This window comes from Glycine soja, chromosome 6 (assembly GCF_004193775.1).
Source record: "Glycine soja cultivar W05 chromosome 6, ASM419377v2, whole genome shotgun sequence".
Lineage (NCBI taxonomy): Eukaryota > Viridiplantae > Streptophyta > Magnoliopsida > Fabales > Fabaceae > Glycine > Glycine soja.
This window is the reverse complement of record NC_041007.1, coordinates 48,203,321-48,218,047: the sequence shown is the minus strand read 5'-3', so window position 1 is coordinate 48,218,047 and position 14,727 is coordinate 48,203,321. Positions and strand designations below refer to the sequence as shown.

General features: G+C 35.8%; 2 protein-coding genes across 2 annotated transcripts; one reads left to right on the top strand and one right to left on the bottom strand.

The window, feature by feature from the left end:
• The first annotated feature begins 460 nt into the window (after nt 1-460).
• LOC114416394 (uncharacterized mitochondrial protein AtMg00810-like) lies at nt 461-778 on the top strand. Its single transcript, XM_028381250.1, has one exon. It carries the CDS (start codon nt 461-463, stop codon nt 776-778), a length of 318 nt encoding a protein of 105 aa, XP_028237051.1.
• Nucleotides 779-8,543: 7,765 nt separating this feature from the next.
• On the bottom strand, nt 8,544-13,095 carry LOC114417441 (serine/threonine-protein kinase BRI1-like 1). The gene has a single exon (XM_028382648.1). The coding sequence runs from the start codon at nt 12,597-12,599 to the stop codon at nt 8,964-8,966; it is 3,636 nt and encodes a 1,211-aa protein (XP_028238449.1). The 5' UTR covers nt 12,600-13,095; the 3' UTR covers nt 8,544-8,963.
• Nucleotides 13,096-14,727: the final 1,632 nt, after the last annotated feature.

Here is a 14,727-nt window from a genome sequence, read left to right as displayed (position 1 = left end):
AATCAAATGGAAGTGTGGAACGGTACAAAGCACGATTGGTTGCAAAGGGTTTCTCTTTAGTGGAAGGAATTGATTTCTTTGAAACATTCTCTCCCGTGGTAAAAATGGCCACTATCTATTTCATCCTCGCTCTTGCTTTTGCAAATAAATGTCAGCTTCAACAACTCGATGTGAGTAATGCTTTCCTCCACGGTGACTTGTCTGAAGAGGTTTATATGACAATTCCTCAAGGATTGCAAGACCATGGCTCTTCTCAGAGTTGTAAACTAAAAAAATCTCTATATGGCCTCAAGCAAGCTAGCCGTAAATGGTATGAAAAGCTTTTTGATCTTCTTATTTCATTTGGTTACCAACAATCACATGCAGATCATAGTTTATTTATCAAACACAATGGAGATGAATTTACAACTTGTTGATCTATGTGGATGACATTGTTTTAACTGGGAATTCTGCTGCCGAAATGGCCCAAATCAAAAACATTCTTCATTCGAATTTTCGAGTTAAGGATTTAGGAGCATTGAAATACTTTCTGGGTTTAGAAATAAATCACTCTGCTGATGGCATATATGTATCACAATGTAAATACTGTCTTGAGTTGCTTGCTGATTTTGGAATGATGGGTTGCAAACCTTGTTCAACACCTATGGACAGTTCATTGCGACTGCATCAAGATGACTCTAGTGATCTTCTTGATGATCCTTTATCCTATAGGCATCTTGTTGGTCGTCTAGTTTACCTCACCACAACCCGTCCTAACATTGTTTTTGCAACCCAATAACTCAGCTAATTGATAGCTCATCCCACAAAGTCTCATCTAGGTGCTGCAAGGAGAGTCTTAAGATACCTGAAGGGTTCTCCAAGCAAAGGTCTTCAATTCAAGAGGGACACTCCTATACATTTAATTGGCTTCAGCGATGCTGATTGGGCGACTTATGTTGACACCCGCAGATCAATCACAGGTTATTGTTTCTTCATTGGGAACTCTCTAGTGTCATGGAAAACAAAAAAGCAAAATACAATGTCTCGTTCGTCTTCGGAAGCGGAGTATCGTGCTCTTGCTACAAGTACATGTGAACTACAGTGGCTCACATATCTTCTCAATGATTTAAAAATATGTTGTTCCAAACCTGCAACATTATATTGCGAAAACCAAAGTGCACTTTACATTGTATCAAATCCAGTGTTTCATGAGAGAACAAAACACTTGGAAATTGACTGCCATCTTGTTCGGGAAAATGCTTAAGCAGGTCTAATGTGATTGCTGCCAGTTCCATCCTCTCATCAACTTGCTTACATGTTCACTAAGGCATTATTACCTCGTCTCTTCAAGTCAAATGTATCCAAGCCGGAGTTAATTGATCTTTATACACCTCCAGCTTGAGGGAGGCTAACAGAACAATGACCCAAAACCCGTACAACCCAATAGCTCTCATTCTTGTAAATATCTCTTTATGCAAACATTTTTCTGTTATGATCCTATAGTAGATTCTAGAATAGTATGAGCTGTAATTTGTTAGGCAAAAATGACATTCTTTGGCCTTATTCCTTTAGGGCAATACATGTATATAAAATTATATCTTTTTGCTGAAATCAATATACAGAATTCATTCTCAAACCATTAACTCAGTGTCCTGAATATCTTCTCTCTTGTCTTTATTCGTTTTATGAACCATATCTTTAGGGAGTCAAATATGCTTGCTGATAGCTTTGCTAACTATGGTCTTTCTATTAGCAAAGATAATTGTATCTTTCTTCCTCTACCAGATTTTTTGCTTGTAACTCCTTCATGGAGGATGTTTCTTTTATTGATAAGTCAATAATATCTTAATCTTGGTTTGGGATGTTTGCCCAACCCATCAGCAAAAAAAAAAAGTAAAGATATTATTAGTATGTTCAATCCGGAAAAGTAAACTAATTATTATGGTCATTTTGTAATATAAATGCCTCGTTAAACTAAATGTGACATAAAATAGGATTTTGGTTACAACCAAATTTTTTTTGTCAAGACATAAAATAGGATATAAGTATGTTTCCCTTTAATCTCACATAAAAATTGACAAATTAACTTATTTATGCACTCCAACATTATAAAAACTTAAACTCTACAACGATTTTGGGTATGAGTTCATACTATCTTGCATGCATCGTTCCTGTTTAATTACTTGCAATATACAGACTTTTAGATTAGTTTAACTATAGTACTATTAATTAATGCATTAAGTTCGCATTTTAAATGGTATAGTTGTGTACGTGAACGTGGCGAGGACAGTTTTTGAAATGCGATAAAGACAAGTTAACATAGCGAAATATCCGGAGCTCTCAAAGACTAAACCAAAAACTGAATTATAGGACCTTTCGACCTTATATATATTAGGACAAGGAGGAGCATATACTATAATATATATTGCAATCTAAAGAGTAATTACCTCGACGAAACGATAAATAGAAAATGACAAACAGATGCATCTTTTTGGAACAAATATATCTACAAGAGGAGAGCTAGTTAATATTTTAATATTGTTTAGTAAAGCTTTAATACGGTTGCTTGTCTTTTTTTGAATTATTAATAGGAAAACTTACATATTCTCACCTCCTACCTTTATCTCTCAATCTATCTAGTAGGAGAGAAAGAAATTAAATAAGTAAAAAGTAAATAAAAATAAGAACGAGAGAAATAAGTGAATGAAATTAAGCAAGAAAAACAGAAAATTTAGAAGGGTTTGATTTAAGAAAAAAAAATTTGAGATGAGATAGTCTCAAATAGCAAAGCAAACGAGGTATGCGTTTTTTTTTTCTCCAAAGAAGATACTCAAGTTATAGATTGAATCGAAACAAAGAGACACATCAACTGTGGGTTGATATAATGACACATGATGAAAGTGAAAGTCAGGTGATAACACGTTATGCAAAATCGATTAATTCATTTTTGCAAGTAAATAAATTTGAAAAAGACATCACTTTTTATTTTTGTTCTACCATATTTCATATAATACCAAACATATTCACTTTTGTTGTTTTCTCCTATTTTCACGTCTTATATGTCATGTCTTTCCAGTCTCTTCACCACAAAATAAGAACGCATATATGTAAACAATGTAAACATATTACTGTATTAGTATTAACTTTTTTTTTTTATCGACGGAGAAAATATTGAAGGTATAAGGGTACCTAAAAACTCATATACACAAGATATTATCAGCTATAGTTAAATAATGAAGATTATATAATTCGAAATAACGTGCAAGTTTGCATGTTTAGCTTTAATAGCTATACAACCAATAAAGCTGGGTATTGGACAAACCTTTACTAAAAAAGTATAATTAAAGAAAGAAAGATTGGACGGAGATTGAAGAGAGGATCAAAGCCATTCTAGGTCCCAATGTTTATTGTCATATGGATCTCCCATAATAGAAGAATTGTGCCCAATAATTCCAAAAGAAACAAAATATTTATGTTATTTCAATTAGTTTTTTGTATTTTTTTTTTTCTTCCTCTTAACTCTCCTTTTTCATGATCAAAACAAAAGTAAAAATGAAAGAAGTAAATTTAAGGTATTTTCCCAGAAAAAAGTAGTCAAATCCAATTAATCATTCTTAAATCTCATTGGATCTCTATACTTCTTGCAAGCCAATGATTCCGAACCTTGCTCATTCAAACACTGGATGCGTCTTAGGTTTTTTAATTAGAGGCTGTAATTTCTAATAAAATAAATATCTAAATTTTTTTTGTTCTCTAATAAAAAAGTTTTGTTTTGTTTCATGATATTACAATTTTTTTTTTTGATCCTAACACTTTTTTAGTCAATGATAAATCAATCAATTTTGTGTTTGTTACCTGATGAATTTTTTTCATTTGTAATTAATCCCTTTGAAAAAGAATAATAAGAAATGAATTTTTTTTTATCATGAAACAAACATAAAATTTGTTAACTTATCAAAGACTAAAAAAAATATCAAGAACTAAAAACAAAATTATTGATTTATTAGGAACTCAATAAAAAAAATTACCAGAAAATAAATATAAAATATAAGTATTTATTAGGGATTAAAAACATAGTTGAGCTTTAATTATATAAAAAAGTGGTACGCAGTTCCATTTATTTTAAGACTTCTTTTTTGCCCACAAAAAAAGAAAGTGAAATTTTATTTTTTATTAGTTTTATTTTTTATCCGTAAGAATTGGATATAATAAGTTAATACCGAGGATTTATAACATTCATACACTTTTCAATCAACTAAATTGAACCCCTTATTTCGAATTCAATAAATTATTATTTTGATTTTTTAAGAATTTAATTTAATTTCTAATTGATGCAGCTTTCCAACAAATATTTCGTGGAAATTTTACTCAATGAAACTTAAAATCGACACAAAGGTTTTTGTTAGAATTATTCTTATAAAAAGGGCTTATAAGTTATAACTCCGTTTTTTTATTGGAGAAAAAAAAACTCATTTCAACAAACTTGCAATTGATGGTGAAATTACGAAATGAATTTCTTTTTAATTCATCTTAATAAGCTTCATGCTAAAACTTATGACATAAGCTATGACGTAAAAAAACTTTATTGATTCAAAATTGCTTCACATGGGACTCACGAGATGCTATACGACAAGCAGAAACTTGTAAAGCACCATTTGTTAGTGAAATTAGTTGGTCAACCAGTAAAAGTGTAAAACAAATGCCTCCAAATTTTCACTAGATATGATTTTAAAAATATAGAAGAGGTCAAGAAACTATCACAAGATCATTTTTTTTTTTGGAGAAATGTTACTTGTTAATTATTGTTAGAATATTAGTGAGAGGAGATTTGAACCCAAGATTTATTCATTCCCCTTGTTCCTCTAACCACTAAATCAATCTTATAATTCTTCACAATGTCAATTTAATTCGTTAGATTCACAAGATTAGTAACTGATGGAGAAAAAAAATTGGTAGATGACTAAGGTTATGTATTGAAGTTTTGGCAAAGGTAAGGGAGCTCAATATAATTAGTTGAAATATGAAGGTTCGTATACTTGGACAAGGAGTATTGGCATGAGGGCAATGGTTTAGTGCAGGATACTCAACTGGTTTGGTCAAAAGCACTTGGTGGTCCATTGGCTGAGAGTGATAAATAAATAGTACATAACATGCTTAAATTTATAATAAGCTAGAAGAAAATGTACATTCTGTTATAAGAGGATATTGATGTAAATATTTCTTTGGCTAGAAATGAAGAAGGCATGTGACACCTTAGCTTAGACAGATGATGATACCAATTTGAGACGGTTAGCTTTGACTCATTAAGTACTAGTATAGTTTGTATAAAGGTTATCAAACTCAAAAGTTTACGCAAACTTGTGAGAGTTTCATATACTTGACTCGTGACTCAACTCGTAGACTCGTAAGAGTCTACTTCATATAAAAATAATAACAAAATATCTATAAATAACATACTAATTAAACATTTTAACAATATAATAAAGCAAAATAGTAAATCATAATGTTCAGAATATTTAAATAACCAAGTCTAGTAATAATGCATCACTACCAAATAATAACTTGCAGAGGTTATAATAGTGGTAGATCATTCTCATCGAAAGTTTGATGTTATTAGAGAACAAGGATTTAATATTATTAAATGTGAGAATTTTGTATTTGAGAATAATACATTAAATGAAGGTATCATGAATGCTATAAAGACAAAAACCTAAAATAATGACTTGCATTTTGGTCTAATTTTTTTAACTTGTTAACTCGTTGACTCAGTGGTAAACTCGAGAGTCTACCGAGTTTACTTAGAGTTTATAGAGTTTGTCCAGAATTTACTAAAAAAAAGAGTTTACTCAAAAGTCAACTCGCAGAGGACAAGTGAACTTGTAAACTCGTAAGAGTTAGCAAGTTAACTCGAGAGTTTGATAACCATGATTTGCACAATGTAATTGAAGCTAATCATGTACTTGAAAAACATGTGTTTAGTTTCTCTGAAGCTCACGGATTGGCATATATTACAGTCAAGTCTTAAAATCTTTTAAATTCCATGTGTCTTTCAACTTCAAGCTGACTGTAATTACGTTTTCTGCAAAGTTCTTACTTTTTCCTTGTAATTTGACCCCATCTTTAATCTTTAAATCTTACAAGATTAAACTGCACCAATTTTACCATTTTTAACTTCATGCAAATATATACACTGAAATCCATGCAAATTCGTTATGTATCCATCGTACAAAATAGCATAACTATAAAATTAAACTCTAAAAACACAAGGTATCTAATTTATTCAATTTATATCAATATCATTTTAGTTTTTTTTTTAAATTAAACAATTCAATACCATATAAACCGTTAGAAATGTCGAATCACCATAATGCCAGGAACAAAACTTTATAAATTAGAATAGATTTCTCTACTGTAGTATGATAATGCTCTTTCTTTAAAGTCCAATTTATACCATTCAACGTTACATGATATGCAATTTCGTCCTTAAACTTCAAAGCGTATAACTGTATAAGATGGTTTTATCTTCACAAAGTATGCCAATTAGTCCTCCCAAACGACAGCTCATCCATTTGACGAAAGTGTCACATAACCATTGACAGACAAAATTCTAACCAAACACGTTACTTTAAGTGACAAAGTCCATCAAATTTTGGACAAATGTGAGTCACGATCAACATCATCTCACACATGCTGGGAACTTTGAGGACCATCTTGCTTGTTGTAAAAGCTATGATACTAAAATTGCATATTTTTGGAAAGTTAAAAGGGTGCATATTCGACAGGTCCCTTCTTTTGAACTTTGAGCAACGCAAGCAGCTAACTATATAGTATTAAATTTCAGAGAAGTTTCTTCAACATTGGTGCACCACAATTGTGACAGTTATAACACTTCTGATTTCTAAACAGGAGCATATGGTTCTACTTGTGAATCAGAATTAAAGTTTTACCTTAGTATATGCTGATTTTTAATGCAGACTTTTATCACGTGGATTACTGAGATAAAACTTCAATTCTGATAAGAAAACAATAACATAAAAACCTAAGGAATTTTATCAAGTTTTGTCTGTGTACTAGTGTAGGATTATATTGAAGTTTCAGATTCACTCATCTCTGTACAGAGAATAGAGAGATTTCCAAACTTGAAGATTTGATGCATTATTATGATTTGAAGATGTTTACTACACGTGCTTTACCTAATAGCAATGGATTAACAGAATGAAATTGACTGAAATACAAGTTCAACAAGCAGGGTAGCAAACCCAGGGTCTGCAAAGGGAATGAAATTAGTTCATGGTGTTAGGAAACGTGAAAAATGCTCACCCCTAAGTAGACACATAGATCAAGGAATATGAAAAGCAGTATGTTTTGAAAGTATCATCAAGTTCACTGTCAAAAATCAAGTGGTAAGAGGGAACTCCAGTTTCATGACAAAAAAAATCACTCTGCTACCATGTAAAACAGTGTCGAAGTATTGCAAATATCAAACGAAAAATTCATATAAAGCTCATAGACTGAGCCTAGAATTAGACATCTATTTCATAACAAGTCATTTGACACACTTGATATTAACTTTGAAAATTGGAAGCACCAGACTTGGTGTAGAGCAACAATTACCAATAAATACTAAAGGTACAGGTGTAAGGGGAAAAACAAGCACAATGCTGCATGAATGGACAGAAGAGGGCAACCCAGGCCATGCAACTTTCTGAGTACGCAAATCTAACATATGCAACTTCCATATGTGGTTTTTATGTGCTGCAATATTAAAAAATGCAACAAAAATGAGATGATAAATAATAGTACCACATGAATGCAGGTAGCTTCTCTATTCAAGTAATTGCAACAGGCCTACAGCAATTGCACCGGCATTCCCATAGCTTTCTCTCATCATCATATGTGCAACAGTAGGGAAAAAGCTTCTACATTCCACCAGCTACGAGAGAGTGCAGTTCAAGCTTGGGGTATTTGTATAGATATTAACCCTCTTAACCTTCCCCTAGTGTGGTTGTCACATGATATATAACCTCCACAAATGTTATGAAATCTTACTCCTTATCCTATGAATTTACCAAATAAGCATTATAAAAAGGGAATTTACTGCATTAAATTTAACCAGTATTAACCCCAATAGAACAACTCAAAAAATCAAAAAGTGAAAAGAAAATTACAAAGCAAAAAAGCTTCTGCTGTTATTGTTGCTGTTTTAAGTTTGCTATCCAGTAATATACAAAGCAATCCGCAAGTAAGAAGAATAAAGGAACATGTATTTTCAATATTCTGTAGCCTTTGACCCTGTTCATGTCCCTGTGATATGCCTTCTTTTTAAGGTTACCAAGATTCTATTTGAGATTTGATTAATTACAAAGAAACCCAAAAAGATAAATGTGTTTGTTGATTGGCATCCAAACTTCAACCTCTATTTTATCTTACAGAACAATGATCATTTGATGTTAATCTAATCCAGATAATATGCAATTATGAAGATTTCATTTATATTTACAACAGATTCTAGGTTTCTACAGACAATAAAAATTGACAGTTGAAATATGAACCAAAACACCAAATGAGCAAAACTGTGGTAGTATCAGAACCCAATGGAAATGGCAAACAAAATATTGAAGTGATCAGCAAAAGTGGCATTGATGATGGAGTGTGTGAAGTTCATAGGAAAAATACATATATATCTACCAATTTCAAGTGGCTGAACACTAGATCGGCAAAAAAGAAGCATACAAAACTGTCTATAACCTTAAGTCTCAACCTTCAATTCAATCCATGATTGCCTTTGATCTCTTGGTCTCATTAAGTGTCTTATATACATCAAAAAAAGGTGAAAGAACCCTCCTCCAATTTCAGATAGGATAGATATAGATCAGTGTCACCAGAATTGTCAACTTAGTCAGCAACACTCCAAATTTTGAGAACCTCTTTATTTCCTTCTCAACTGTCAAAGGGCTTTGAGTCTTGTAGAAAAGATCCTCTTCTCAAGCTTCATCAATAACATTGTCTCTGAGAGAGAAGCTATCAAGCATATCATTATCTGTGTCAACCTGAAGCTCTTTAAACATAGCCATCACTTGTATCATAGTTGGCCGCCGGTATGGTCTCTCATCCAGACATTCAAAAGCAATTCTCAAATATTGTAATAGTTCACTTTCACTAGATGTCTGCACAATTAAATCAGGATCAATTATTTCGTTAATTCGTTTCTCTTTGTAAAGCTTCTTAGACCATCCAACAAGATTGCTGTCATCACCAAACTCAGAAGAGTCAATTGGTCTCTTTCCTGATAGAAGCTCTAGCAATATGACACCATAGCTATAGACATCCCCTTTTGCTGTACATCTAAAACTCTGGTAGTACTCTGGGGGTACATAGCCCGGTGTTCCGGCAAGCGTGCTGACTGTGAGATGAGTGTCAAGGGCATTAACCAATCTCGCCATGCCAAAATCAGAAACTCTGGCCTCAAAATTTTCATCAAGAAGAATATTGCTGGACTTCATGTCCCGGTGTATAATGTGAGGAATGCAACTATGGTGAAGAAATGCAAGACCTCTTGCTGACCCTATGGCAATCTTCTTCCTTGCTGCCCAATCAAGCTTTGAAACTCCTGCTTTTGCCCTCTCATGTAAAACAGCCTCAAGACTTCCCCATTTCATGTACTCATACACAAGCAGCCTCTCCTCTCCAATTTTACAGTAACCCAGCAGCTGAACCAGGTTCCTATGCTTAATCTTCCCAATTGTTTCCATCTCAGCCATGAACTCCCTATCTCCCTGACCCGTCACATGAATGAGCTTCTTGATAGCAACAACACAACCATCTTTCAGCTTAGCTTTGTACACCTCACCAAACCCCCCAGAACCTATCAAACTCTCAGCACTGAAACCGTTAGTAGCCTCAAGAAGATGCGCAAAAGTCAGCTTCCGCAGAGGCTTCTCAAAGGTGGCAACATTGATACTCAAAGGCTCAGGAAAGCTGGAAAGCTTCCAACTACTGCTCCCAGAAGTTGGAAGACTCTCTATATACTTTTCCCTCATCTCCTCCTTCCTCTGCGCCTTCCTCACTCGGTACAAAGCCAACACAAGCCCAAGTGCAAACACGAGGAAGCAAAGCAAACCAATGACGACCCCAGCTACAACAGGCTGCTGCTTCTTCCAATCCCCAACAGCAACCGAGTGATTCTTTGAAGCCCCACACGCCGGCAAAGGCACCCCACAAAGGCCAGAGTTGTTCTCATATCTGGAAGCTGGAAAAGTAGTTAACTGACCACCAGAAGGAATGGACCCATTGAGATTATTATTAGACACATCAAGGTCACTGAGAAAAGAAAGACCCTCCAACGCCCCAGGGATGGACCCATTAAGACTATTATGAGACAGATCAAGCACCCCTATTGCTTTCAAACCACCAAACCTATCTGGAATGTTCCCACTCAACCTATTGTGCCCCAAATTCAACACCTGCAAATAGGCCATCTCACCCAAATTCTCAGGAATGCTCCCAGACAACAAGTTGTAGGAAAGGTCAAGGTAGATCATGCTCCCATTGGAAGCAAAAGTATACACGGTCCTACCGGAGTAAATCCGCGTCAACGGGCAGGAATGCACCATGGGAAAACCTTCAAGCCTCTCTGTCCTAATATCCTCAAACTCAACCAACCCACCAGCACCCCTGCAACTAGTCCCACCCTCATTCCTCACAAACGCAAACTGCTTCCCCGAAACCCTCCCCGGGATAACAAACCCGGCCTGATCAGCAAGCTGGAAAGGGATATCCCCAGTTAGGTTATTACTATTCAAATCCAACCATATCAATCTCCTGCACTCGCCTATCTCCGGTGGAACCCTCCCACTCAACGAGTTATTGCCCAGCTGAAGAATCGCCAATGCGTTCAAATTCCCAATCCCAGCCGGTATCTGCCCAGTTAACCGGTTGCTCGCCAACGACACCCATATCATGTTGGTGCAATTCGCAATCGACTTCGGAATGGACCCCGAAATTAGATTATTGTTCAAAATCAAAGTCTCCAAGTTCCCTCCCTCAACACAAATCCCCTCGGGGATTTCTCCGTTGAGTTTATTAGCCCACATAATCAAATCAGTTAAATTAGGCAAAGACCACACCTCCCACGGTATCGAACCGTTCAAACTGTTAAAGCTGAAATCAATAGTTTTCAAGTTCTTACACTCACCGAGCTGCGACGGTACAGTCCCTGAAAGGTAATTGCCAGCGAGGATCAACTTCTCCAACTCCGAAGGACAAAATAACGATGGAACATTGCCGCTGAACCGGTTCGAGCTTAGGTCAAGAACCCGAAGTTCTTTCAAGTTAACAAGCGACGACAACGGAACCGGTCCCGTCATGTTATTAAACGCTGCGTTTAGATACTTTAGACTCCCAAGCTTGCTCACCACGGAAACAAGCAAGTTCCCAGAGAGAAAATTCCTCGCGAGGTTAAGACTCTGCAGAGAAGAACACTGAGTGAAACTCAAAGGCAACGAACCAGAAAGCTTGTTCTCGGAGAGATCAAGTTCAACAAGAGTTTCACAAAGGCCTCCAAGCTCACTCGGAATTTCGCCGGAAAACTTGTTGTGTGCGAGAAACAGAGACTTCAAACTCTTCAAACTGACAAGAATTTCTGATGGAATCTCCATGGCGAACTCATTGTGAGAAAGATCTAGAACTTCAAGATTGTTGCAGTTGCTCAACCCGCGCGGAAACTCGTTCGAAGAGATTGCATTGTGCGAGAAACTCAACCGAACTAGATTCTTGCACGAACCGAAACCGAAGTCAAATTCCGAGAAATTGTTGAACGAGAAATCGAGGACCCGAACGGCGTCGTTTAGAAGCCTCGACGGAACCTTCCCGGAGAGAACGTTATAAGAGAGGTCCAAATATGAGAGGTTCGCACTCTTCGAAACGAGCGTTTCGCTGAGTTGACCCGTTAGTTTGTTGTCGGAGAAGTTAAGTAAAACGAGAGTTGAGCTTCCGAGAGCGGAGACGAGAAGTTCCACGTCGGAGACGCGGTTTCTGGACAAGTCAAGTTGGGCCAGCTCGGGCCAGGGCCCAGGCCCAGGCACAAGCCCAGCGGTGATGAGGTTATTAGAGAGGTTGAGGTAGCTGAGGCGGTTACAGGGAGCAAAGTCTGCGAAGGGAAACTTGCCGGAGAAGTTGTTGTGAGAGAGGTCGAGTGTTTGGAGAGTGCAAAGTGGAGAAACGGTGAGGTTGAAAGAGGAGAAGGAGTTGCCACGGAGGATTAGGTTTTGAAGAGAGGGAAGGGACGTGAGAATGGGGAGGAAGAGGGTGCCGGAGAGGGAGGCGCCGCCGAGGTCGATGGAGGTGACGTCGCCGGAGGAGGAGGAGCAGGTGATAGCACGCCACGCGCATGGAGATGGCGCGTGCGGGTCCCAGTCGGAGAGAAAGTTGAAGGGATCGGAGGAAACGTGTAAGTGCTTGAAGTGTATCAATAGAAGCGCATCAGAGTTTGTTGCTTCTGCTGCGGTTATGATGAATAAGGCAGTCACAAGGAACCTCACTACTCTTCTTGCTGACCATGACATCTTCCTCCTAAGGTATGCTTTCTCTCTTTTCATTTTTTCACCTTTTTTCACTCTCATGCTTCATCAGAAAATAATAATAATAATAATAATACTATTTCAAAACCCAACCCAAAATAACTAGAAAGAATTTCCGAATTTTGATTTGTTTTATCGAATAGGACAAGAGAGGGTGCGGGGGCTTTGTTTTCCTTTCTTGTCCCGAATTTCAGACTTGTGTGGCTGTACGTGTACCTACTCTATCTGAAATTGATTTCTGTGTTGTTTTTTTTTTTCAGTTGTTTTCTGTCCTACAATTTGAACCGAGGACGGGTTTTTTAAGTTAGTTCATCCTTGAGGGATCGTGATCCTTTGTCCCGTCCACTGTAACACGTGTGTCGCCCAGGACATAAGGGGTATGATGACTTGACGTTATCCTCACCTTCCTCCGACTTATCACCGGTAGTCTGTTTAGGATTCCAAACTAAATGTTGGCAACTAAACATGAGGATTGCGTTCGTTGCGGGACTTAACCCAACACCTTACGGCACAAGGAGCAATATAGAAATAACTAAGAAAGAGTTCATGTAATCATATTAATATTTAATTTTGTAATTCAATTTTAAAACTGTGTGATTTTTAAGGAGCAACATCAGAACAATTGAGTAAGAGACCGTAGAAAAGGCAAGTCTGATAACTTTGATTTTGGGTTGCTTTTTCAACGTTTTCTTTTAAGGGGGGAAAAGAAAAAATAAATAAAGAAAGAAGACGGACTTAATTGTTGGGGAAGCTGAAATTACGTGAGGGGAAGGAATCGTTATTATTATTATTATTAAAAATTGGAAATATAAAAAAAGTGGTCCAAATCGCTTTCCGGTTTCAAAGACGTAATTATCACCCAAAGTTTGGGGTTTTGAAGATATTCGAGAAACTTATGCAGCTACTGCTTAGTGTCTACTGAGTTGAATAGTGGGGAGTAGTTCGTGTGAATAAATTACAACATTAAGTTTTTTCCCTTTATCAAAATTGGTGATAATTGTTGGGTTACCATAAGTATAAAGTACTGTATTTATTATTAACTTTCATGATGCATAATTTATGTCAGAAAATTCAATTACATTTATTTCATCGTAATATTTAAACTCAATGCTTTATTTCAAAAAATTAAACCCATACCAATCGGATTAACTAATTTATTTGATGATAGTTAATTTCATTAATGATAAGAGTTAGTGTACTGTATTTTCAATAGGATATTTTTGGAGCAATAATTAATACTAGATGCTTTAATAATATCTCTGCCATTAAACTCAAGATAATCATCTAAAAGTAATGATGGAAATCATTATGAAACACACATTAATGGTGAGTTGGGGAGCTTGCAATAATTTCTCAAACCACATTTGGTCTGGAAAATACCTTTTGGAATTTGACAGTGTGGATGTGCAGCAGGTACGATGTTCAGGTCGTGTCTAGTGGGCTAAATAAAAACAATTGCTAGATTTGTTGGGATGTTTTCAAGCAAGACAAATACACAAAACCACTTCAAATAGTTCAACATCATGTGCACCTAACATGTTGAATTGAATAGAATGACAACACTATTCATAATCAACTATGCCTTTGATATACTAACGAGAGGTTAAGTATAACGGAAGAGACTATTATCTCATGACATAATGAATCAAACTTCAAATTTTCATTCGAAAAAATGTTCACTTTTAGGAAGAGATAGGTAGGAAATATATAAAAAAAAAAGTATGCATTTGATATGATATGATATAGTACTACTGGTTGGTTGGTAATTAAGAAAGAAGAATAAATAGCAGAGGAGACCTTGATTTGCAGGAAAAATGTTGCACTTAGGATAAAGTGAAATTTGAATGCATATAGAAGTGAACTGGTAGGTGAATTAAAAAGTTAAAAACGGATTATAATAAAAAGGGTAAAACATGGCGAGCAAGGACAGGTTATGGAGAATAAGGGAAAGTGGTGCCCCCACTTCTCAAGATTTTCTTTACTTTATTTTCTCATTTATCTAGGTTTAGTCAAACTTTGGATTGTGATTTATCTACCACATGTCACAGCTATCTTCTCTTAATCATTGTTTAATTTCAATTAGACTTCCATTAAAAAAAATTAACAATTTGAGAACTTGGATAGTTGGATGGTCTAAGATACAGTAAGTTTAAAATTCTTTCGGACAGAA